The 25,570-nt window shown below is 38.3% G+C and overlaps 1 protein-coding gene across 1 annotated transcript; it reads right to left on the bottom strand.

Annotated features, from left to right (window-relative positions):
• Positions 1 to 1,957: 1,957 nt before the first annotated feature.
• On the bottom strand, positions 1,958 to 25,570 carry LOC140923774 (copine-8-like). Its single transcript, XM_073373848.1, has 23 exons — positions 25,505 to 25,570; positions 22,953 to 22,999; positions 18,588 to 18,691; positions 17,591 to 17,630; positions 17,389 to 17,465; positions 17,263 to 17,297; positions 17,066 to 17,094; positions 16,768 to 16,871; positions 15,949 to 16,053; positions 15,493 to 15,534; positions 15,019 to 15,088; positions 13,624 to 13,680; positions 12,871 to 12,932; positions 12,372 to 12,418; positions 11,121 to 11,256; positions 10,703 to 10,778; positions 10,158 to 10,245; positions 9,182 to 9,221; positions 8,775 to 8,813; positions 6,723 to 6,795; positions 5,509 to 5,566; positions 4,347 to 4,420; positions 1,958 to 2,340 (listed from the first exon to the last, which is right to left on the bottom strand). The coding sequence occupies exons 1-23, from the start codon at positions 25,566 to 25,568 to the stop codon at positions 2,167 to 2,169; spliced, it is 1,641 nt and encodes a 546-aa protein (XP_073229949.1). The 5' UTR covers positions 25,569 to 25,570; the 3' UTR covers positions 1,958 to 2,166.

The raw sequence follows: 25,570 nt of genomic DNA, 5'->3' as shown, positions 1-25,570 counted from the left end.
AATTTATCGCCACATTGTGTCCCGAGGAGAGGGACCAAACTGCCCATGAGCAGAGAGTTACCTGTTATGTTCCACCCGCACTTCATTCACCCTATCAGTGTTTCAAAATACTCAGTAAAAGAAAGACTCAGAAAGGGATGACAATGCCAGACTTGGACAGACTGAGGACAAATTAAACTTGTTTCCCAAGGGTGAGTTAAAAAAAAATAATGAAATATTTACAACTCCAATAACTTGAAGAGTAAGTCACATTACCTATTATTCACACACATAACATTCTTATATAATATGAGGAAAAAGCCTGTGAACAGACCACTCAGTGGCGTTTGTGAAGAAAAGAAAACGGTGATTGAGCAGAATCAGCCGAGTGGGGTCTGGGGAGAGGGGAAGGGGGGGTTGCCTTCTTCCCAGGCCCTACTCAGGTTACCAACTTTTGATAGGCTTATGTGAAAATGAATGTCTCAGCTACTGAAGGTCAAATGCAGTTTTGATTGAAGCCAGAAAATTTTAATCAGTTACTCCCCTCAATACTGGACACACCATTTCATAGTTGTAAGCTAAGTATTCTAGCCTTTGAGTGAATCACAAGGCTGGAGTTGACCTTGTTGACCTCGTTTTGTGACAAATTCTCGTCAATTTCGAACGCAAAACTATGAACGTAAATTGGCCAGTATTTGTGGTTTTAGCTCGAACCTTTTATGATCTAATAATAATGACCACTGTCATCGGGAATATGTCAAAGGCATTAACAATAGATTCGAATTCCACCCTACTGATAGTGGCCAGGTTTTGGGGCTGGTCTCGATAAGCTATCAAGTCGGCTTATTCGTGAATGCGCTGACCTTATTTCGCCATATATCTCAATTATTTTTAATTGCTGTTTAACTACCGGCTTATTCCCTGATGACTGGAAATTGGCCAAAGTTACGTCTACATTCAAGCAGGGCGATAGAAGTGACATGAACAATTATCACCCAATTTCTGTGATCTCAGCAATAGGAAAAGTCTTCGAGAGAATAGTTTATAATCAGCTTTCTTCCTATTTATCCGAAAATAATATTTTGTCAAAATATCAGTCTGGTTTTCGATCCTTTCACTCAACTGTAACCGCTTTGCTCGAAGCCACTGATAATTTGGTCTTTAACAGAGATAGTGGCTATGTTAACGCTGTTGTCTTTTTAGATCTAAAAAAGGCATTTGACACAGCCAGTCACTCTATTCTATTATCCAAACTATATTCATATGGAGTCAAAGAAATTGCCTACGAATTGCTTTCTTCTTACTTAGAAAATCGTACGCAAAAAAGTGCTGTCAATGGTGTCCTTTCTAAAAGCTGCACTTTAACTTGTGGGATTCCCCAGGGGACAATACTGGGGCCTTTGCTGTTTCTCTTATACATTAATGACCTACCTAATTGTTTATCAAATTCGCAACCAAGAATGTATGCGGATGATACTCACCTAACATATGCTGACAGTAACATCTGCTCCCCTGAGGCTTCTTTAAATCAGGACTTGTTAAATATAAACAATTGGCTCATTGCCGATATATTGACTCTCAATATGACAAAAACTGAATTTATGTTTAATCGTATCAAGACAAAAATTGAATAGTCTATCCGTTCTCCCAGACTTAGAGATTAATGATACACAATTAAACAGAGTCGACTTTACCAAGTCTCTTGGTGTATCAATTGATGAAAATCTTTAATAGTTAGCAGTATTTTAAATTATAGAAGATTAATCTGTATACATAAGTTTCGTATTAAGTTGTAGCTTAAAGTTAAATTGTTAATACCTGATGTATTCACCGTGTTTTTAAATAAAGATGATGATGATGATGATGACCTTCACCACACTGTCACCAGGGAACATCAAACGTGTGTGCAATCTCCCCATCCTCCCCCACCGCCCCCACCCCCCCGCCAAAAAAAAAATCTAAATGAGTTGTAAAAATAACAAATGATACGTAATGTCTTGCATAATATTAATATAGCTTTCACAAATTTAAAAAATTTTCCACACATGCGCAGGGCAATAGAACTTACCCAGTCCCTTGCCCCTTGAGACCGAGTTACCTTATAGTGTCCAGTGGAATAGGTAATCAATTTCTGATTACTGGACTGGCGAAACACGGACTCCTAGAGTGAAATTGTAAAAGGCTCTTTTAGACCGTAGCTACTTTTGCAATGTTTGTGTATTTAGGAGGCCTTGGTTTGATATTTTGCTTCCTCATGTAATCAAGAAATTGATCTGGCAGTTCTTCCAGCACATCTTTTGCCAATCGAGCTCCGTTTATGACATTCCCAGCTTGTCCAATGTAATCTCGGAAGGGCACAAACTATGATTTATAAGGAAACAAAATGAAATGACTGTAACTTGCCATCACGTTCTAGTTGGTTGGCTTTGCAGCTCTCTAGATAGTGCGAGTGGATTTAGCAGGGTATTGTGAACTCGAAATGGTAGCAAATGGAAGATTTTAACAGGGGCACCCAACGAGAATATAGTTTAAAACCACTTAAACATAGCTTTGTTAAACGCATTTTAGTATTTAACGGTAGATATAGGCATGTTTTTATCCCTTAAAAATTTTTCATCTGTTCGGATTTCCTAGCTGAAAGTCTAGTGATCCGAAAATTATAGGGATCAAAACTTACCTTTTCGAAAATTTCAGCCAGAAAAAAGGCTCCCGAAAATTCTAGGTGACCTTTTTAGGGTAAAAGCCGTTAAAAATGGGCAATTATACCGATATTTAGATGTTCGAAAGTACTAGGAGAGGCAGGCAAGCAAGAAATTTTACAAAAAATGTTCCGAAAATTCTAGATCTCAAATCGTCTTCCGAACAGATATTTTCCGAAAATTGACGTTAGGTGCCCCTGATTTTAATAAGCTGGTGGACGTATAATAGGCACAAAAGTTCCAGCTGAAAGTGGTCAAGGTGACTTTGGTTTGATTACATTTGTTGTAAAAGAGTGGTTTTCGTTTGAGTGTCGTAAAACCAAAACCAAAGTAATTACTCTGGCCAATCACATAGGACAATACATTGAACCAATCAAAACTCGAAGTAACTACATATGGCTGACGCAAAGCGCGGGAAAATGCATGCGAGCACGTCACAATTGGCTTTGGTTTTACTTCTGATTGGATGAAAAGGTGGCGCGAATCTTTTAGGACAATCGCATCGTGTAGAAAGTGCAAAACCAATTACTTTTCGACACTCAAATGAAAACCGCTCTAAATGACAGAAGTTTTACTGGAACTTCAGCCAACCCTTAGTAAATAAATCCCCTGCTAATACGCCTTGAGTTTGGATATCTCGGAATGACAAAAAGTGAGGTTAATGGGAACCAAAGCGCACAGGTGTCCGCCTCGGAATTTATCCTTCTCAGCAAAGTCATTAAACAGTGTATTTAACCCTTTAAGCCCTAAGAGTGATCAGCATCAAATTTCTCCTTGTAATATCAATGTTATGTAAAACAGAGTGGTCATGAGAATTACGGACATGATCACACAAGATGAATTTGCTTGATATTTTATAACCTTCTCCCCACTACTTCTGTAGAAAATGAATAGGGGCAACAAATGAGAATTCAAATTTTGATCTTAGGGTTTAAAGGGTTAACGGAGTCAAAAATGTAGTGCACGATAAAAGCTACTTCAGCTAAAGCCCTTGCACTTTCCATTAATAATTTAACCAGCTTAATACTGACACCTTTGAATGCGGACAACGGGCCCTTGTTTCTGACACTTCATTGCCAACTGTGTGCTTTAAAAATACCTTTCCCTTTTGAAACAGTTGACAGCATGTCAATATTCCCAACGGTATAGCACACCGCGGGATAGGATGAATTGTAGACGTTAATTTCAGACTATTTTGGCATCAAACGAGTTACGCAGAGAACGGTTTTGCATAAATACTGATAAATGAGCGAGAGTTTCTAAGGACATAGTGATTTGAATGACTTAAGTCAGTAACATGACCCTCTTAATACGGACATGCCCCCCTCAGTGTCCGTATCCCCCGGGGGTGGGGCTACTCCCTTATACTGCCTATACGGGGATGTGCTGCTGGTCCGGGTATGGTGATATGGTTTTCGTCCTCTCTATCCTAAACAGGTTACATAATTCTGCGCGAGTTTGTCCTGAAGAGTGAACATGTCCTTTGTCCTAAAGAGGGTAAAAAATTTGAGGGTTTTTTTCCTGAATAGGATATATATTTTAGGTTTCTTTTTGTCCTAAACGGAGTCAGGGTTTCAATCCCTCAGCGGTTCACCTATACCAATATATAATAGATAATCAAATGACGCCTTTTTAATAAAGCATGCACTCAGTAGAAAAGTATCTCACCTGTACAATGTCTCTTTCCGCGTATCTTCCACGCGATGACAGACGAACTGTATCTCCATCAAGCTCCTCCATAGCTGTGTTTACATGGAAACAGACAAAAACAATGCCATGAAACCTTTTCAAATCTGAAAGAGGCCTAAAACTCCTAAATTTTTACTGTCTAAAGTATTGATTAAGTGAGAAACGCCGGGAAGGTATTCATTCGCTATTTACACATCTCCCATAATACAACTGGTTTGCTCCCCAAAATTTTACATAACCTTCGTCTTTAATTTCTCCTGGATATAACAGTCGTCCCATTAAAAATTGAAGACGATGCTTAAGCAGAATTTGGGTGGGGGGGGGGGGGGGGCAAACAAGGTATATTATGAGAGATCTGCAAAGGCGAATACAAACAAAAAACTTATGGCCAGGGTAACACTTTTTACGGATTTACTATTTTCACATAAACCATAATGCACTCTGTTTACCCCCCCCCCCCCCCCACGCCACCACAAAATTTTCCATAACCATTGTCTTTGGATTTCTCTTGGGTGGGACGACTGTTATACCCAGGAGAAATTGGAAACAATGGTAATACAAAATTTTGGGAAGTAAACAGAGTGCATTATGGTCTATGTGAAAGTATTGAATACAGTGGTAGAGACAGAAGCGGAGTGGTAGAAGCTTTCCGTTCTAGTGTAGATCGTGTAAGGAAGAGGAAGGAAGGAGGAGGAAGCAAAGACGTCTCCGTTCCTGCTTCAGGCGAGCTGCCATCTTTCACTCCCCAATGTAAACCGAACAGACGGCAACCTCGTTCCCAGGGTTTTCTCCTACTCGGCTTCCGGAGCGGGGCCAAGTAGAAGAGGACCCTGGGAACGAGGTTGAATCGACCTTAGCAGAACGTTAGCCAATCGCAAAGCTCTTTTCCAGTTCCATCTTGAAACTGAGAACAAAGCACTACAGCATCCAAGCGAGACTTTAAGACTTTGATGATACAAACAACTGTTTTGCTTCTGTTTCATCGTTCTTTTTACATCAGAACATAACGCACTCCTCGCGATACCAATTTACCAGCTTTGAGATCGTCGCTAGTGTATTGAAACCAAGCTTAAAATCGCTGCAATTTGGCAACTGTGTGAACACATGTAAATTCCATATCTATAACTGATGGAGTACCTACCTTCAAACTCTGCTGGTCCAACACCAATAATAATAATAGAAACGGGAAGAGAAGCTGCCTACAATAAATATATAAATTGAGGTATTCTTAGCACTATACTTGCATGCCTGCAATACGTCACTTCCACATTTCCCATAATGCACCTTGTTTGCCCCCCAATATTTTGCATAAGCATTGTTTTCAATGTCTCTTGGGACTGCCAGGAGAAATGAAAAACAAAGGTTATGCAAAATTTGGGGGGAGGGGGGGGGGGGGGGCAAATAAGGTGCATTATGAGAAATTTGAGAGTGGCGAATGGAGCAATTCATGTGTTAAGAACTCGTTACGGTTCAGTGATTTTACTCGACACATGTTAAACGTGGAGTTAGCCAAATAGGTCTATTGACAGAATTTCCTTCCAACCATTAAACATTAGACGCAAGGCGAAAATGCTTTAAAAATGTGCGTTTACAAAAGAAAACGAGTTAGAGGGGATGGGCCTCCACGATATGTTCCTTCTTCCATGCCCTTTGCCTCTCTAACACATTTTCTCCCAATAATGGCGAACAAAAATTTTTTTAAAAAATAATACGATTTTCCTAGTTTTATTCTCCGCACAGAAGTACAACACAGCAGAAAATATAAAATAATTGGGAAAGAAAAAACGTGGCCAGCGCACCGAAAGAAATGATAGAAGCTTATGAGAGATAAGGCCTTCTCGAAATACGGACTATCAGGGTGTATTACATCAATTCATGCAAAAGATGGCGTAGATTCTAAGGTAGAGACATTCATTAGCTCGAAAATACGAGACTTGCGCACAAATCAGATTCAATAGCGTTTTCTGACATTTTAATCAACGTACAAGAACACTCTCGGGCATTCATTTGCGTCATTCGGCATACAAAAGAGAAAAATATACTTTCAATTGCGCTAGTAAGTAAGTCATTAACACCACCTTAAATATCAATTTCAGTTTTATTTGAATTGGGACATTACAGTATATACATCTTACGCGCGCTATTACATGCGCGGGCGTGCTCCTATCATTTTTATGTCTATGGTGCTGTGCAGTACCCGTGTTAGTGTCAACCCTAACCCTAACCCTAAAACAGCATTCTTTAAAAAAAAAGAAAGAACTCGACCCCGCCCACGGCTTGCCCCGGCGTCGACCCCGACCCCACGTTTTACTGACACCATAGTAAACCTCTATCGCCAAAATACCAGTCACTCACGTTAACAATAGCTTCTTTTGTTTGCGGCATGTCCGAAATTATTCCATCTGTTAAGATCAGAAGCACAAAATATCTAGATGGAAGCACAAATTTTTCGAAACATAAACAGTCAGTAGTAGTATGAAATATTTTGGCAAAAAGAAACTCTAACAATCAGGCCCCAGTTGTCTAAAAGGTGGATAACGAAATCCACCGAAAAAAACATCACTATCCACTGGATAGCGCAATTGGTTTCCCTAACACTTATCCCTTGGATAGTGATTTATACGGTGGATAGCGCTATCCATCTTTTGAACAACTGGGGCCTGATCTTTAAATAACTAATAAGAGCGTCAACTCCCTTTGGAAACAAATAGTTAAAAAGCAATGCTGATTGTTGACCTACGAAATTATATCTCTTTCTTAGAATAAAATATGATGTTAAAGGTGTGCAATCAGCCTTACTTTTATTACTGTTTGCTTCCAAAACTTTTGCTAATTCGATCAATCAGGGTGCGGCTTCTTTGTTTTGTTCGCTGGAACTTGCTATCAACAAGATATCCCTTTTGAAAACCTTATACATTCGACAAGACCCATTAACATTAGGAGTTGACCGCTTGATATTGGATAGGAGCGGAGGGCGGGGTATTGGGTCATTTGGTTTGGGCAAGGATTTCTTTCCGAGAAAAAAATTCAGCAAGCTAAGATTTTCACAATACCAGACCGAGCGGTTTTCCCTGCGGTATGGCCACTACCGTACCTTACGCATGCACACAGCCCGACAGTAGCAGCCATTCATAGCTGTTTCTCCCTTAATGGTTGGGCAATAGCCAAACTTTTTTCGGATTTAGACAATCCCCGAGATTGTTTAGATTTTCGCGCCAGCCGGAACAAAAATCTGCAATTAGATTGACCAATACAGTGGCTTTCTGCTACTCCGATCTTCTTCTCAATTTCAACACATCGTTTTTTTTCATTTCTTTTCGCTATATTAAGCGTCTTCTCGTGGAGAAATGGAAGGAAAAATAGCTCTTTAACTAGTGGTGGTTCATACTGGGACTCGTGAACTTAAAATTGTCTGGAAGTTGATTCAAGAAAATTACGAATTCTCAAGTGCTGAGAGGTGCTCCCTAAACACACACACGGTTTTATGGACATTTTACGGTGAGAAAATCCAAGCGTTTTTTCCACTTCTTTACGGATTTAGAATTTCAGTGGAATACATAAAGTGTATAATACATAAAGCAGGGGCCAAAGATCGACCCTTGGGGAACCCAACACGTTTAAGGTAGGCGTAGTCGACTTACTGCCATCGAGTTCGATATAGTACCTACGAAATTTTAGGTAGGACTCGAACCAAGCGAGGGCCGTACCATTAGGACCAAATCGGTCTGATAATCTAGATAGCAGAATAGAATACATGATCTACAGTATCGAAAGCCACAGAAAGATATAATAAAGGGATACTAAATGGTTACTGTCAATGACACAAAGAATGTCATTCTGCACTCTTACAAGAGCAGTCTCATTAGAATGGCAGAGCTTGTACGCTGACTGGAACCGTTCATCTAGGCGGTGAGTAGCAAAGTAGAGACTAATTATTCCTACGTGACCTATGCCAGTAGAGTATAGTTAACAGTCTATGTTAGTGTAAAGTCTCTTAGGTGTCCTTCTTGCTGAATTTTGGTCTTATGGTTTTCAAGGTTTCCCAATACTATTTCTATGACGGAACTTTTTTCCTAAGTTTTTCTTGTAAACATAATAGAAGAATATTACTACTTATAACTTCACGCAAAAATCACGCTCCCTTCCTTCAAATGGTCGACCCCGTTACTATAAGCCACAAACAAAATCAACATGGCGTTTCAGTGGTAAACCAACTGGATTTTTTCAGTTAAGCCTGAACGCAAATGGAACGCTACGTTTCGCGGTCATTGTGAACGGACAATGTGCGGTTCCTTATTTCCTTGGTTTGTTCTCAGAGGTTTGGCAAAAATAATGACCTTCTGTTCCACTTGAGCAACCACAATAATAAATCATGATAATATTTGCTTATTTAGTTGTGGTACATACTCCTGTCCCGGCTTTTCTCTGTGAGATGAACTTGCAATTCTATTGCATAAAGAACAAATAGTAACATATATATCAGAGCCTCATCCTTGACATGCTTGCCTTTTTAAGAAAACTCCTAAAGAAGTACTAACAAAAATGAAGAAAAATCTTTTAACAGACACGAGAAAATAGAATGATCGACTAAGGGGAAAATCAGCGCGGGGCACAAGGCAGTTAGGTTGAGTATAGGCCCAGATAAAGTCATCTTCGCCTTGACTGGGCCCTGACTTCAAACGTATGCTAACTCAAATGCTCTCACCGTTAGAAAAAAAGGAGTGAAAATTGGGTCAAACTTGAGCTGACACAAATCATTTATCCACTCAAAAACAGATTACACCCTTGTAAATTGCATCGAATCGACTACCCACCTTGCGACTTGATTAATTATCGGTGCGAAGTTAGTAGGACCTGCAACAGCAACACATAGAGCCGAAAGTTTCAAAAGAAGCGATTCCCCCGAAATAAATAAACTAACAAATAATAATAATAAGAAATAATAATAATATCTTGAAATGAAATATTGCATGGAACGTTTACAACGAATAGCCTTGATGGGGTCAGGTAGGATTCTGCGAAAAGTGTTAGACACTTAAATATGTTAAGGACGGAATAATGGCACGGAGTATTGGCTACGCCACAGGCTGTGACCTGATGCTCAGTTAGTAAATAACAGTTCCTGCATTATGTAGTGATAGGCTTGTAATAATGAAAATGATAATAATAATAATAATAATAATAATAATAATAATAATAATAATAATAATAATAATAATAATAATGACGTCAAAACTTCGAGGCTGGTGATAATTTTAAATTCCCACCCAGATCTCTAAGGGAAACGGCAAAGGGAGAAGGACAGACTGAGACAGACAGGCTTGGTTAAAACACATTTCAATCAAAATCTTAAAGGGTAGGATAATATGCAAGCCGAAAGTAACGGAAATAACACAAAAAAATTTCAGTCACGTTAAATTTACAGTCGAGTAATATCTTTTTGAAATATAGCAATTTGCATACAATATTCAAAAACTAATTTATGACGAACCAAACTTGACGTGGTGGGAGAACGACCCGCTACAAAGTAAATCAAAACCAGCTGAACAGACTTAAAAGAGTAGAAAAATTGCATCTTGCCTTAAATCACAGTCCATGTTTCCTGAGGCTTCCCAAACGGAATAGCGCGAACCATTTGATTTTCCAATCGGAATTTCCGGTTTTCCCACGTAAATAGTAATTCCCCTAGAGTTATCCTTAACCAGCTTGCTGGGGTAACCCTATCACCAGGGTAACCCCCCCTCCCCTTGTACACAGGCCCTAAGAGTCCTTTTAAGTCTGAAATATTACCATGAAGTTGAACCCTCTCTATGCTGTGATAATACGCTGCGAGTACACCGTGAATGCCATTACAATTTGGATCCTGCGGATTGCCATTCTGAAAACAATCAGCGATTAATAGAATAAGAGCCTGTTTGCTACAAATAGGCAAAACAGAAAGCAGACTGCAAAACAGTCCGTATTTTTGCGTATTCAAGTACGCGCGAGCAGTCAAACAAAAGGTCTGGAACGAGGCCGAAAACGGAGAGTGAGACTGGGGAGAGACGGCCACACAGCTCGCCGTTTCGCGCGCGTAAGACTCACGCCACACACTGATTTCTTTAATGATTTTTAGGGAAAAAAAACCCGACTATTTTGCAGTCTAAACAGTAAGAGGGTTTAGTTTTTTTCACTATCTGGCGATGATTTAAGCCTTTGGCCATCGACAGTCGTCACGATTGGCCAAACAAAGTTTGAAAACGGCGCCATAATAGATGAAGAACTGGCGTTTTCCATAGCGTTTACAGAATAACCAAGCAATTAATTTTAAAGGAGAATTTACTGTTATCACTGACCAGAGGAAATTCATGAGAGATCTTCCAGTCTGGAGGAACACGCGCGCCAAATCCAAAGGCGGGAAACATTTTATCACTACAAAAGAGAATCGATATAAAAAAAATTAAAGTTTTGGCGTAATATTCCGCCTCACTGAAAATGGCGGAAAAGAACGACTTGGCAGTGTAATAAAAAGGGTACTTTTAATGACAATGACACTAGATGGGGCACTGGAATTATTTTTGTGATGTCTGGAAAAGGACGTAGCACTCTACTCCCAGTTACAACACTCGTAATTCAGTCCTGCTTTCTTCCACCCTTACATTTAATTTTCGCGCCACGTTATCCTCGCGTAGCTTTTCGCGATTTCAAAAAAAGGGGGAATTTCGCAAAATTAAAGTGTCGCGAAGATTTCATGAAAACTAATATGACACTCACGTATCATAGTCCTGGCAAATTTCCCCAACAGCTGTGAGCGCCTTCACGTATTGATTCTGATTCTGAATCTGTTTTTGATTCTGTTTCTGTTCATGAAGGTTTATGTAATGAAGAGAAGTGGAATCTTTCGGATTACCTAAAAAACATACATCATCAATAGGGCCATTTATACGAGGAAAAATAATACGCGTCTTACATAGGACGCGTCTTAAATAAGTCGCGAACTTTCCGTATAAACGACACATTTCGTCTAAAATAAGACGCGGCTTAGCTAAGACGCGTTTTATTTTAGAACAGCCCTTAACACCTGTTCTTAGATAAGACGCGTCTTAGCTAAGACAAGAAAAACTTCGTATAAATGACCTTCGCGTCTTACGTAAGACGCAAACACATAGTACGCATGCGTTAATTTTTGGTGCGCTACGTTGGATTGCCGTTGCTATAGGCAACATTCACATGAAAACGAGTCAAGAACAGAAATAAGACGCGAACCATTTATACGAGCTGTTCTCGTCTTAGATAAGACATGCTCGTATAAATGGTACAGTTCGCGTCTTATGTAAGACGCGTCTTATTTTTCCTCGTATAAATGGCCCTAATATATCAAGCTTACATCTTAAAATGTACCTCACCAAAGTGACTATTTAACAGAGGTGAAGACCGCCTGAAGAAAAATAACTCGTTGGGAACTCGGAAAAGGCTAACACATGCGGTAAATTTATAAGTGAACCATTGATACCCTTTCACTTCTATCAGAGGCTAAAGGGCAAATTCACAAATCAAATAATCAATCTTTTGTGTGTGAAAATCCTAAGAAATAAATAGTGCCACGTAAAAGTTCCACCAAAGACGTTTCATTTGAAACGGATACCCCATGGGCATGCTTCGTTTTAGCAATGAAAGGGATGTTACTAAAATGAGGCACGCTGGGCGCAGGGAATAAGCACGGAGAACGGGAGAACGAAACAAAGAAAACGGGAGCAAATTTAACAAAGAATTGGAAATGAATTTTCTGATAGGGCTAAGGTTCAAGTTAGCTTTCGTTCCCATTTTTCTTTTTCCCAATCCCCTGGCTCTTTCCTCGCTCCCCGTTCCCTGTTTTAGTAAAATCCCAATGAAAGGGTTTTTAAAATACAATTATAGTAATAAAGGGTAACGATTTCAGTGACTTTGAACTTAATAAAGGTTTGATCAACTGCAGATTCGAAAGATCCTTATCAAAGACAAGAACAAACAATAATGCTATCTTACCATTCGAAGAAGTGAAATCAATGGCCACTGTAAAGTTTATCTGAGTCCTTTGGAACATGAAAGAAAACGAGACTTAGATTTTAATATGCTCCACCCCTTGTTTCTAGTCTCCAACACAGCGGAGACAGAACGGTTCCGCTGCGTTTGAGATTTGTGTGTTTCCTTGCCTTGAAATATAAAGGAATAAATTGAAACAAGACCTTATACTGCATCTCTTTCCAAAAGTACTTTTAAGGAATTCTATGATGTTAGTTTCCAGAAATTTTTTTATATCTCCTTCTTGTCGTACACCTCTCCAGAAATCACTACATAATTGTTCGTAAAATATCATCCCTAAAGAAGCCGCTTTGCCAAGTGTTTCCATCCTCAAACTCCAATTAGGTCAAGCAACTCTTATCATGCTTCAAAAGCTTGTATAATAAAAGGCGCATTGTTCTAGATGAAGCTTATTAGGTCTGTGGAAACTGAATCACTCGCTACACAAAACAAATGTAGCTACCCTCCTCTAATGAAATCCAAGAACGAGGGTCGCTCTTCTATTTTACACTGCAGCAATTTGACCTGGAAAAAAAATGAAAAATCAGGCACCTTGATTAGTTAGAAATTCTAATAGTGTTGAGTGTACTAAAAAAATATAAAACAATCGTTTATTGTGGCTAAGTATGTTATGACGAATTACGCGTATCGAGGAGTGTGCTATACACGAGAACGTCGACGCTCCGGACGTTCTTATTTAACCAGAAGTTAATTTTTTTTGTTCTCGCTCAGTGATCTAAATCGAAAACGTCAGTCTACGAGAGAGCTTACAAACTACTTTCCTCAGAAGGAAGCTTGCCAACAAGCATAAAACACCACCGGTTGCAATTCATACTGTCGGGGGCGTAAGCATTTGCGTTGTCTGAGATTTTTTTTTTTTGTAGGGGGCCGCGGGGGCTTGTCTGATTTGTGGTGCCAAGGTAGGCCATTCTTTTAGTCCGCTCGGGTAGCCAATCAGCTCACAGGATTTGCTTCATCTTGCCAGCTCGCGGATTTGGCCATATAATAAGGTATAGTTTATAGTTCATATGGCATTAATGTAGTAATACTGAAGGTAACCCAGTAGAGCCTTTAACCCCGGGACTTATTTTAGGGGGTTCCTCTGCAATTTGAACCTGGGAGTCGAGGAGGGTGTGTGTGTGTGTGTGTGTGTGTGTGTGTGTGTGTGTGTGGGGGGGGGGGGGGGGGGGAGGTATTTATAAGCGTCATTGCTCACCGTGCCCGAGTTTTTGTATGATCCTTTCTTTTTTTCTTTTTTCTTGGGACTGATGACCTATAAATGTCAAAGAAGAAAAAAAGTCATGTATAGTTATAGTTCTGGGCCCAATTGTTCGAAGGCCGATTAGCTCTAACCTTACTAGAGTTAAATGTTAACGCGGGCTTCTTTTTCTTTTGTTCAAAAGCATTTTCCCGGATAATTTTCTCTTCTCTTTTTACAGCATCAAATTGTAGGCAAAAAGAATAAAACTGAATTTCCTTCTCAGCTTTCATATCTGAAATCAAATTTCGCACTAACCCTGCTTTGAACAACCCGGCCCTGATTAATAATTTATGAAAGAGAAAACAAAACTGAATCCAGAAAAAGGACATCCATGACCGTGGTTTAGATATCGGTTGTCAATGACCATAAAATGTGTGAATTTTAGCTTTGAATTTCTTCAAGAACTATTGTTGAATGGTCAAAAACTCCAGTCAGTATTTCATCCGATTTCCAGACTACTCGATTGAGATAGGTCTTGATTTAGTTTTTACAAAAATCATGAATATTCAGAATTCAGAATATTTGACTTAAAACCATAGTGTCAGTGACTCTTTCCAAATATAAAACAGATAGCGGACTCCAAAATCGCACATTTGGTCTTTTCGTTATTTTACGCCACTCTGCAACATCACTAGACATCTTTTTCGATCTCTTTTGGTCGGAAACAATAGAAAACATTCTAAATTTTGTTCACAAAATAATTCGTGTTGTCGAAGATTTTAGCTCACTGAAAACATCACCAATAGACCGTCATTTTGTTTAGGACAATAATAGAAAAAAATTCAACTTTCAAGAAAAACCCTGGGTTAACTCTTTTGCAAATATCTCCGACGGTCGCACCTCTGAGCAAAAAAGGACCAGAAAAGAAATAGAAAAGAAAGGAGAGAAACCCTTCCTAAACGCGTCCAAAGGTTTATTTTATTACAGATTCAGATTCACTCCACTACATTACAAGCAAATAATGAAATGAATCAAGCTAACACTACTATAAGAAAAAAAAAAAAAAACGTTGTGGAGAAGGAGGCAACCAAAAGCGCCAATGCGCCATACTAGGGATGCCCCCACTAATTAAAATATAAGAAAAATATATACAAATAGAAATATAAATGTTCTAGTTATCCTTAATAAAGCCTAAAACATTTCTTTTAAAAGTTGCAATACTATTTGATTATCTAATATGATTGGGTAAACCATTCCATTCATCTACAACTCGGTTAAAAAAAAACTACATTTAAAACCATCAGTTCTGCTAAAATTTGGAACAAGGTCCTGTGTGTCATTTTTCCTCAAGTTATGACCTGTTTTTCTGTCCTTACAAAATATGAGCTTATTTATTTGTAAGAATCTTGCCTCATATGTTATTCCAGGAGTTGATTTAAGTTCGTTTATGGTAGTTGAAAAGACACCAATCAGATCATGCCTGCAAAAAGAAGTACACAGCTGAGATATAACAAAAAGAAACGTATAAAATGGCAGGGTAAAAGTACGTTGAAACCTGCGATCGACTGACAAATATATAAATATATTTTTTTGACAAAAAAATGTGGAAAGAAACATATAAGGCTTTTTAAGGTTGAGATTCGTTTCATACAAGGTTTCCTCTTTCACTCCCGGGTAGTAGGGGTTGGGGGGAGGTGGGGTGAATGGTAGAAACTTTAGGGTGGGGATGTACCGCTGGGATCCTGGAACCCTTAGCCTATACTAGACCTAGTTCAGCTAAATTGTGCTACCCTATAGTAGACTAAACTGCTAAATTCCTTCCTTTCCATGTATCGACGCTTTTTTTTGGTATTCAACTGGCTACAAAACTTGTGAGTTTCTCACCCTCCATCTCTATCCCAGTCATAACATTCCACCCTCATTGACCTGTAGAATTAGAAAAAAACCATGCGAAGTATCAAATTTAATGGCAGCCTGTGTAAAATTTAGATACAAAGGAGGCTTTGGTGGTTACTGGTTATGAGTGTCAGAGAGATTTTGTTTCGAGAATTTCTGGTGATAATAATCCAAAATAATCAGAGTCGATCAAGATCATAAGATTTTCAACATTAAACTATAAGTTGATGTTTTATCCTGTTTCTTTATTTTTGCTTACTGAAGATATTAAAGTTATAAATCAGCGGATGAACGAGTAGAAAGGAAGAAAGACTTAAAATAATTAAGTCTGACCAAATTTATGCAGCTTTTGAGTATAATGAGTAAAATAATTACGTCCCACCAAATAATTAAGTCCGACCAAATTTATGCAGCTTTTGAGTATACTGACAGTGTACTGAGTACCTATCATAGTCCCCATTACAGAGTGCCCTGGCTTCAATTGTAAATGGCTTCCACGTTGGGTTTAGTGTGTTCTTGATTACTTCCGTGCGGTGACATAAACTGAAGCTAGAAAAGAAAAAAAAAATACATTAGTATTTACCAAATCAGTGAATAGCAATTTTCGCGCGTTTTGATTGGCTCCAGTAACTCGGAATATCCTTGCTTATTAACATTTTGGGAAGACGAAATTTGAGCGACGAATGAAGATGTCGTACAAACCAATACCAAGAAAGCGACGAACGTTGGCTTGTCGGTATTTACTGGTAAGTAGAAGGTTATTTTCATGCTGAATTTGCGACAAAATTCCCGAAATGGTTGTAAATTGTAAACAAAGCTCCAACTAAGTGATGTTTTTAATTTACAAATAGTTACTTTTTTCATTTTTATCCGACTGATTTGGTAAATATTAAAACAACTATCCCCCTCAGGGTCGGTGAGCAGCGCTAGATATATACCTCGACGCTTCGCCTCCCCATATACACTATTCACCTCCCCTTCGGGGGATAGTTGTATATTAATTCTAAATGTGTTTTTCAATTGTTCCGGGAGTTTCTAAGTTGTTCTCCCGTTGACTTGAGCAAATGTACTGATAATGTCGCTTATCAAACTGGGATAAAATAATTGTGCAATTAATAAACATCTTATTTATCTTTGGGACTACTTCATTCTCGTTTAGAGTCAAGCCCTCTTGACAAACGTCCGGCTACATAATGAAATCACTCATAGTTTATTCCAAGAGTTGATGTGCAAATTATGATCAGTGCCTGTAGCTAGACTCACCTGTTGTCTTCATTACACCTGTAAAACTCCAAAAATGGATCTGATTTTCCAAAAAAGTCTTTCTTGTCAAGATTTTTGCCATTAAACTGGAGTGTCAGAACATCCTGAAAAGGATTGTGATAAAGAGTAACCATAAACATGTCTATACACCACCCTACACAAAACGCTAAATATAAGAGTATTTACAGTGTATACATGAACAATTGCTAGCCAAGCAATGCCGAGAAGCTACAACAGAAAATTATAGAGCATTTCCTTAATTTATTATAGTCATTAGTAGATTCTGACATCAGCTAACCTTACAATCACTGATTTCTTCAGCTGAGACTGCAACACATAAAGAAATAAATCAATCACCTCAGAAGCTAATAATGTGTTTTCACTAACTTCAGACCCGGAGGTCATGAGACACAAAATCATACTATTAAAAAATATATCGGCAAAAATATACACGATAATGTTCAATATTTTGATGAGTTCAGGAAACGAACGTACCGATTATTGTTCCAGGTTTCTTTATTTTTGGATTTCTGTGAAAACATAACTATTGATGAGTCTGAATTCAGAACGTGTAAAGGAATGATTTTTCTGAGTTAGTTTTTCCTCATTACACAGACTTACACCAAAGGCTTTTGAAGTCGTCCACCAAATTCTCCAACTATCGATCCCAAATTACATTCCATTGCACCAATATAATCCTAAAAAAGAATGAATCTTTTGCCATGATTTCGTTAATAAAAAGGGGACTTCCCAGTACAATTAAAATTGTCCGGATATATTATAAAAACACTTAGTTAATATTGGCAATTTAATATTCACTTACGTGGTCTGATAACTTGGGCGTGTCTTTATCTATGTCATACCTACAACAATAATTAGTATATTGAAAAACAGAAAAAAACTTCACTTTTATCCCTACAAGCCTGTTTCGTGAGTGCTCACTCTTCAGGGGATTTAAATGACATGAATATTTATAACCGTCCTTCCTATACTATAAGAGTTACATAATTAATGATGCGGTTAATTCGAATGATAGAATGTTTACTTGTTACGTAGCAACGCGTTGTTATATACACTTGATAAATGAAGCGGACAGTGCAAGATGTAAAGTTTATCATCATGACTAACGCCGCATTCCTAAAAACATCAATCTGTCAGCAAATTTTCTCAAAATCATTTATTGCATCGTCATTACTGAACGCCTCCCAGCTCTTCGTTAACAACACAACAACTACGCAACATCGCCATCACCAGTGAATGGTATCATCCAAATTAGTATAAATTTGCCTCATAAAAAATTACTGTGTAAATTTTCATTTATTTTTACCGCGGCAAGCAAAAAATCCCAGCTCTTTGCGGGTGGAAGAGGCTAATGTGGATGTGCCGCTGGATGGGGTCGCATTTTCACGACTGGATTGACTATAATGAGGTCGCACGGGGTAAGACAGTTCTTCATATTTGCGGTTAGCAAACGTACCAGAATGTTTGTACCGCCGATGAAAAGTAAAGTGTTCTTCATTCAATATAAAAAATGGGTCAATTCATAAAAGTAGAAGGTGACTAATTTGGGATCGCGAAAGTTACATATTTGCCCAAAGGTGACTAAGATGGGTATAATTGGCCACAGAATAGACTATAATGGAGAAGGGGGTCAGAGAGCCCAGCGGCACATACCCAGCAAGAATTAACCCACGTACCCCACCCCCCCCCCCTCCGGGACTCCATGCAATATGGACAACTAGTTTGTATAACTATCTTATACAAAAATATAAATCTAAATGTATGCTGACCAAGGATGATCTCTACAATGACTAACTTACACTTCAAATCGAAGCTTTTGCATTTCTTCAAAGAAATAATGAATTACAAAAGTTGTGACAAAATCAGGATTCAGGTTGTTCATTATGTGTTCTGTTCTGCCAAACTTAAAGAGAAACATAAGATTATCAATATTTTCATCTTATTACCTGAACACCAACACAAATTAAGGTGGCTCGATGGGGCTTTTCAGGGTCTATACCTCCCAATTTTGAGCAATAACTACGTCGCCATTAAGAAGGATTTGGAAAAATTACCACCACAGCTTTATTGGATAAATTTGAAAATATGAACATGGTTACAATGACCTCAGTGTTGTCATGGCAACGAAATGACGCCATTACCTATTTTACTTGCAGCCGTATTTCTCGGCACTGTAACTTTTCTTCCAACATCGCTCACGGAAGTTTTTTCGTCCAATAGCCGCCCCGATGTTCGTGACGCCTTTAAGCGAAATATATGACAGCGTTATCGAGTTATTTTAGGATTAAGTTGTCATGGTTAGAAATACAGTAAAAGCTGGACAGTCTTGATGTTCGGCCGTTATTTGTAAAAAAAATCGCAGCGCTTTTGAAACGCAGTTTCTCCTCGTAGGAGCTTCAATCTTTTTAAAAACGTGTATTAAAGATCGTGAGATAGCCTGCTAGAAAGAAGGATTCGATTAGTATGTATCGAGGAGTGAGAATGCGTCGGTTGATTGGCATGTATGTATCGAGACGAGTATGTATCGTGGACAACAATTGCAATAGCTAACATTTCATATTTTTTAAAAGCATTGTTATCGTTATTTACTGCTGTTGACGTGAGAATAAACGTGGAAACAATACTCTGAATAATAAGAGACTATAATTGTATTTTTGTTAACGGTTAACAGAAAAATTTCGACAAAAAATTAACAAATTGTAGCCCTTATTTTACTGCCTTACAAGATATCAATCATCTTAAAACTCAAAGGTCATATAAAACGACGGTTAATCTCAAGAATATCAAATTTTTAGGTGGTTTTCAAATTATTTGCTTATTTGTTTAAGTAGACCAAATTGTTTACAAAACCGCTAACAAGAGCGCTTCGATAGATACTAATCAAATCCTTCTTTCTAGCAATCGGCTAAAGCTATCTACATGATCTTTCACATATTATGTTTTTAAAAAAATTGAAAATAATATGAGGTGAAATTGCATTTCAAAGGCGCTTGGACTTCTACAGATAACGGCTGAACGTCAAGATTATCCAGTTTTTACTGTATTTCTAACCATAAAAACTTTATCTCAAAATATCTCGATAACGCCCTTCTAGATTTCGCTTAATCTTCACTAACATTGAGGCGGCTATTGGAGTAGCCTGTTCCAGGCTCCGAGATAGTGTTGAAAAGTCGTTCAGTAAAAAGAAATGCGAAAAACGCGCGGGGCCTGGGGAGAGACAGGGCGGCTCTCCCATTTTTCTCGCCGCCACCGCCCCCTTTCCCAAGTCGCGCGAGTCTTATTTTCGCTTTGCTCGTTTTAATACGTCCGCACTATACTATCTGAGAGCCTGGCACAGGCTACTATTGGAGAAAAAAAACTCTCGTGAACTATTTTGGAAGAGGAGTCTCAAACTCAGTAAGATCAACCACCAATCACTGGATGTATACCACATCACCAGGATTCTTTTGGAAAACCAATGAAAAGCACTATTCGAAATTCCATTCTTGTGTACACCACTAAAATATGCACGTTGACAACTTGCATTAAATCAATGAATATTCAAGTCAAACCCATTCGTGTTGCTTTCTTCACTTCCGCGTCCACAACACGTCGAAAACCTAAACAAAGCGAGAAAAGAAGTACCATTAAAAACTACAATACACACAAGTAATTTACGCGAACAAAAATTTATCCCCCTAAAAATGTAACTTACCTTCGGTCTGACATGTCCAAAGGTTTCAATGCAGCACGTCCGTTTACATCAGAAAGGTGGCGCTTCAGTTCACAAATACTGGGAGTACAACGAACGGGAAGGCTGGGGAAGGATACTGTTCCCCAGCAGAGTTGCTTACTTCTTGTTACATATCTGTAATGGCCGGTGTCCAACGTTTGTACACCTTCTTCAAAGTCTTTTGTGGTAAAATGGCCGCCGGATTCACAGGACCTCACTAATCGATTGTGTTTCCATCCCTCGAACAACGTACACGCCCATTTCGTTTTATAAGCTGTTGATTCCGACAATGCATTATCTACACTTTTCTTATAATCTTCCACAGTTTTCGGCTGCCGAAGCTGTCAACACCAGCAACTTTGACATCTCAGAATGAAGTAAATCACGCCATATATGTAAACTAATGAATTGTTTGCCACGTAACATTCCAACCCCGATTATTTCAATATCAATGACGTTTATTGCCAGCGTAATTGGAAGTATTTGTTTATTATTTGTTTAAGAGTGAGAAGCTATATCAAAAACTCGTGCTTCGTGCTTCATCGGGGTTTCCAGACACCTCAAAACAAAAAAAGCACTCGGGCTTCGGCCTCGTGCTTTCATCTTTTTCGCGGTGTCTGAATATCCCGATGAAGCAACTGGCGCTCATTTTTGATATATTACTTCCCAGTGCCGAGAAATACGGCTACAAGTAAAATAGGTTATGGCGTCACTTCATCGCTATGACAACTCCGATGTCACTGTAACCCTGATCATAACTTTTTTTCATCTTTATCTAATACAGCTGTGAAGATAATTTTTCCAAATTCTTATAGAGCGTTTTCACTCACGTGGTTAACATCTATACAAATTTATTGGAACAAAAGGAAGCGTTTACATAGGAAAAGAGTTCAATTCCCACAGGACTGGTTTGGGACACCAATATGGCCGCCGTTTCATTGTTTTGGGACACCAATATGGCCGCCGTTTTATTGTTTTGCGACACCAATATGGCCGCCGTGACGCCATGTGAAAACACTCTATTAATGGCGACGTGGTTTATGCTCAAACTTGAGAAGTATTGACCCTGAAGAAACTCATCGAGCCACCTTAATGTCGCTTTGGGTCTTGAGGTGCATGACGTACTTTTTTTAGACTTTCATAATAGACTAATTTCGATATATTAAAACTCATACCTATTTCCGAAGCTTGGGGAATAAAATAAAAGAAATGTATTATTCTAATCAATTAAATATCGGATCTTAACCTTGCTTATATGTTCTCAAACTCATTAATAATTCATTAAGAAAATACAAAGGAAATTAATGTTTAATGAGTGTTTGGAAATCGGATGAAACACTGCTTAGTATTTGCATCCTTAATTTCTCCTTCAAAAATGATTTTGTTTGAGAAGAAATATCAAACATTCGACACAGTGTTTCATCACCAGATGAAACACCTCGAAGTTCGTCAAAAATACTCCGCTGCGCGTCGTATTTTCAACTCTCTTCTCGGTGTTTCATCTGGTGATGAAACACTGCATCTCATGTTTGATATAATACTTCTATCACTGATATTATTTGAGATTTTATTTCCTCTCATTGCTGCTGCCGATTATCTGAACATGACGGTGTGCAACAAGAAAGCTCTTGCTACTTTGGACACTGCGCTCAAATGAACTTAATGTCTTTTGGTTAAATGATTATTTATCAGCTACTTTGTTCTCCTACTTACGTACACTTGTGTAAATGCCTTATATAGTGTGAAATAAAGAAAGATTGATTGAAGATTGAAAGATTGAGCCAAAAGACGATCTCTTTGGTTCATTTCGCCAAGCCTCGGAGTCAAGTATGAATTTTTATAATTCGAAATTGGTCTATAAACAAGCATACCCCAAAAATGTATTACAATCAAAAAACAAAACATACAAAGATATTAAGAAAAACACGGTCGAACCTCTCGTAAGCGAGCACCCAAAATGCAAAGACTAAGTGGTCGCTTACGGAAGGTAGTCGTTTACAAGAATCGAACCACAGGGGTCCTCTTCCGAGAAGAGGTCCAGGTACAACTGCTTTATGGAAGATGATTTATTGCATGCGATGTCTAAGTTAGGCTATGTGTGGTTCCATATGTTTTCACTGAAGGTCTTCGCATATTCTAAGTAACATAGTACACACAGCGAAAATAAGGTTCAGAGAATTCGCCAAGCGGTCGCTTAAAAGAGGTTAAAAACAATAGAAAATCATTAACCGTCAGGCCCAAAAAGTAGTTGGGGTCGCTTGCAGGATGTGGTCGTTTACTAGAGGTTCCAACTGCAAGGCTTTGACTGGGAAAATTTTGGTGTTTTGTATAGGCGGTCGCTTTTTATGCCAGTATTTGTGAAAAGCAGTTATTATTTTATTCTATTCCGTTATTAATTGGATGTGCGTCAACCAGGAAATTACTTACACATGAAAAATTAAAAGTTATATACCTCTTTCCATTCGTTGCTTCCCATTGCTTGAGTGTACATGACAACCACTGATGAGGAAACAGAGTCACTGTCAGATATGTTGCATTCATACAAATTATCCTCCCTCACCTATGCCATTTTCCACCGCTTCAGATAATAAAGTTGATGTTACACGGGACGATTCGCAACGACGATTTTTAGCGCAACACAGCCTTACAACATTGCTATTTCATTGTTTGAAATGGCTGCAATATTGTTCCAATATTTGAACCCTGTTTTGCGTTAAAAATTGTCGTTGCGAATCGTCCCGTGTAACATCACCTTAAGGACTTTAAGCTCCAACGACGCGACGGCATCGAGAACGTCGCTCACAAAGTGAATTGGCGTTCTTTCAGTCTTTATCGCGATTTTTCCTACCCACTTACTTTGTCAAACGTAGGCGAACCCAACTGGAGTTGAATTCCTACGGAACATATCTAAGTTTCAAGAGAGAAAAAAGATTTCGTCGTTGTTTGTTTACATTCTCCATAAAACGCGCGAAATTGGGCATTTTCAAGTCGTAGACGTGCAAATACGGCAAAGAAATGTACAAAAAAAGTGTGATGCACATGCAAAGATGTTGTTTTTTTTATTACACCTATTGTTGTTTTGACATTCTCTTTGCCGTCGGGTCGTTGGATCTTGATGTCCGCAATATCTTTTCAAAGAACCCCTCCTCCTTTTTGTTTCTGAATTCAATAGCTTTTTCAATCTAATTATTTCAATGTTATCCATCCTACCTCTTGTTTTGTTGTTATCATTTTACCAAACTAATATTTTAAGGTATATCCTAGTTTCAAGATTACATTCCGTTGACTAATATTTACCTGCAAATAGAATTTGTATGTCTTTTCTTTCATGTATATTGGAGTAATTAATCTGCAGCTAGGCGTCTTTTTTCTACTGTTTTCGAGCTCGAGAGGATATACGGAGGCCCTGGAGGACATTCCATTGTTATTATACGAAACCCCTTCACTGGGCTAGGTCATGTGATCCAGCAAGCCGTGTGCTTGCCATTCGCCTCGATTGACTGCAATCGGAAGATGTTTACTGGGCCAATCATAACAAGTGTATCAGGACTTGCTGATGGATTTTAATAAAAGCGGGTTTGGACAGTCACCCGTAATAAAGGATGTGATAGTCAAACTGGCCCGCTGGTAAATGTTTTGTCGAGTTGTTGAATCGTGCATGGGGAGATCGAGGGACAAACATCGAAACCGGAGCAAGTTTTAATGCTTGTGCCGCCGCTCAAAACACAGGCTATTCAAATAATAACCAGTATTTTCGTTTAATTCTAGTAACTAAGTCGTCATTCTTGCATTTTTCTTACGTAAATGTCCATCTTGATGTGCTGTTTAAAAAAGAAGCAGGAGTGTATTATAAGGTTCAAATAATCTAGGCGAAGGCGAGAGTTTTTACACCTGATAATACACGACCGCGAGTTTTTAACGGCTTCAAAATCTCTGATATAGATCAATTCATTCTTACACTAATATTTAGATGTGGGGTTATTTTGTTCTAAAAAATTGGTGTTAAGTTGAGCGGTGTCTCATTAAACATTAGTTTTTCTATGAGTTTTTAAAGTTTATCACAGCCGCCCCAAAACGTAACCTTAACAACCTTTTAAAACACAGTGAATTGTTTTTTTTTTTTTTATGAATACTAATTATACGACGCTGATCGCTACTCACGCTATGAATCTTGACTCTATTGGTAATAATATGCGATAATTCGATTTTGCTGGTGATGAATATGTTATTCGAAATAAGCGGTTAAGTGGACACAACTTTTTAAAGAAAATCGCGTCTGGTGAAAAATTTGCTGATATTTTTGCCTGAAATTTCCCGGTTATCAGTTTTCATTGTTGATATCAACTATGCCCGAATAAATTTCAGAGAAATTTTTGAGGCAAAAGTTGGTTACTATAAAGTCCTTTAAAAATGTGGACGAACAAGTCATGTCGACTTCAGAGCAAGTCTTGCAGCAATTATAAATGCTAACAAAACTAAAGAGTACCTTTTAAAGCAAGGCGCTATTGGCAATCAGCTTTGTTTTAAGAATTGTCTTTCATAGGAAATACTTGTCCCCCTCGTAAAAAATATTCATCATCAGTCAAATTGAATTATTTCGTATAGCCGAATGATTGCTGTAGGTCTTGTCAAAATTTAGTAGCCATCGCATTAAAACCGAAAACATTATAACACAAAGTTTGTCATCGTTCAATGCATCTGTAATAATAACGGAGTCACTTCAAGAAAATTCTACAAAGTATGCAGCGCACGCCAAAGAATATATTAAGCTTATTTCAAAATATAGCGAACGTGATTGTTTTGGTGAATTTCTTCCCGTTTCTAACCTATTAAGTGTGTGTATTAATATTACATCATGCTGTCATTACGTAACTGAAACATTCTCGGTAACTGTCAACAAAGCCCACTGGCAGCTAACGCCAACTTTTAGTATTGCTCTTTATCACCGCCCGTTTCTGGAGCTTTAATTTTTTGCTTCAATTTGTGGCTACTAAAAGTACTTACTTGGATCAGACTTAGAAAACACATCCATATCAGCAAGGTTCCTTTTAAAAAAGAAAAGACACATTC

Source organism: Porites lutea, chromosome 13 (genome assembly GCF_958299795.1).
Source record: "Porites lutea chromosome 13, jaPorLute2.1, whole genome shotgun sequence".
In the NCBI taxonomy this organism is placed as follows: domain Eukaryota; kingdom Metazoa; phylum Cnidaria; class Anthozoa; order Scleractinia; family Poritidae; genus Porites; species Porites lutea.
The sequence above is the reverse complement of the archived record's forward strand: the minus strand, read 5'-3'. Positions and strand labels throughout refer to the sequence as shown.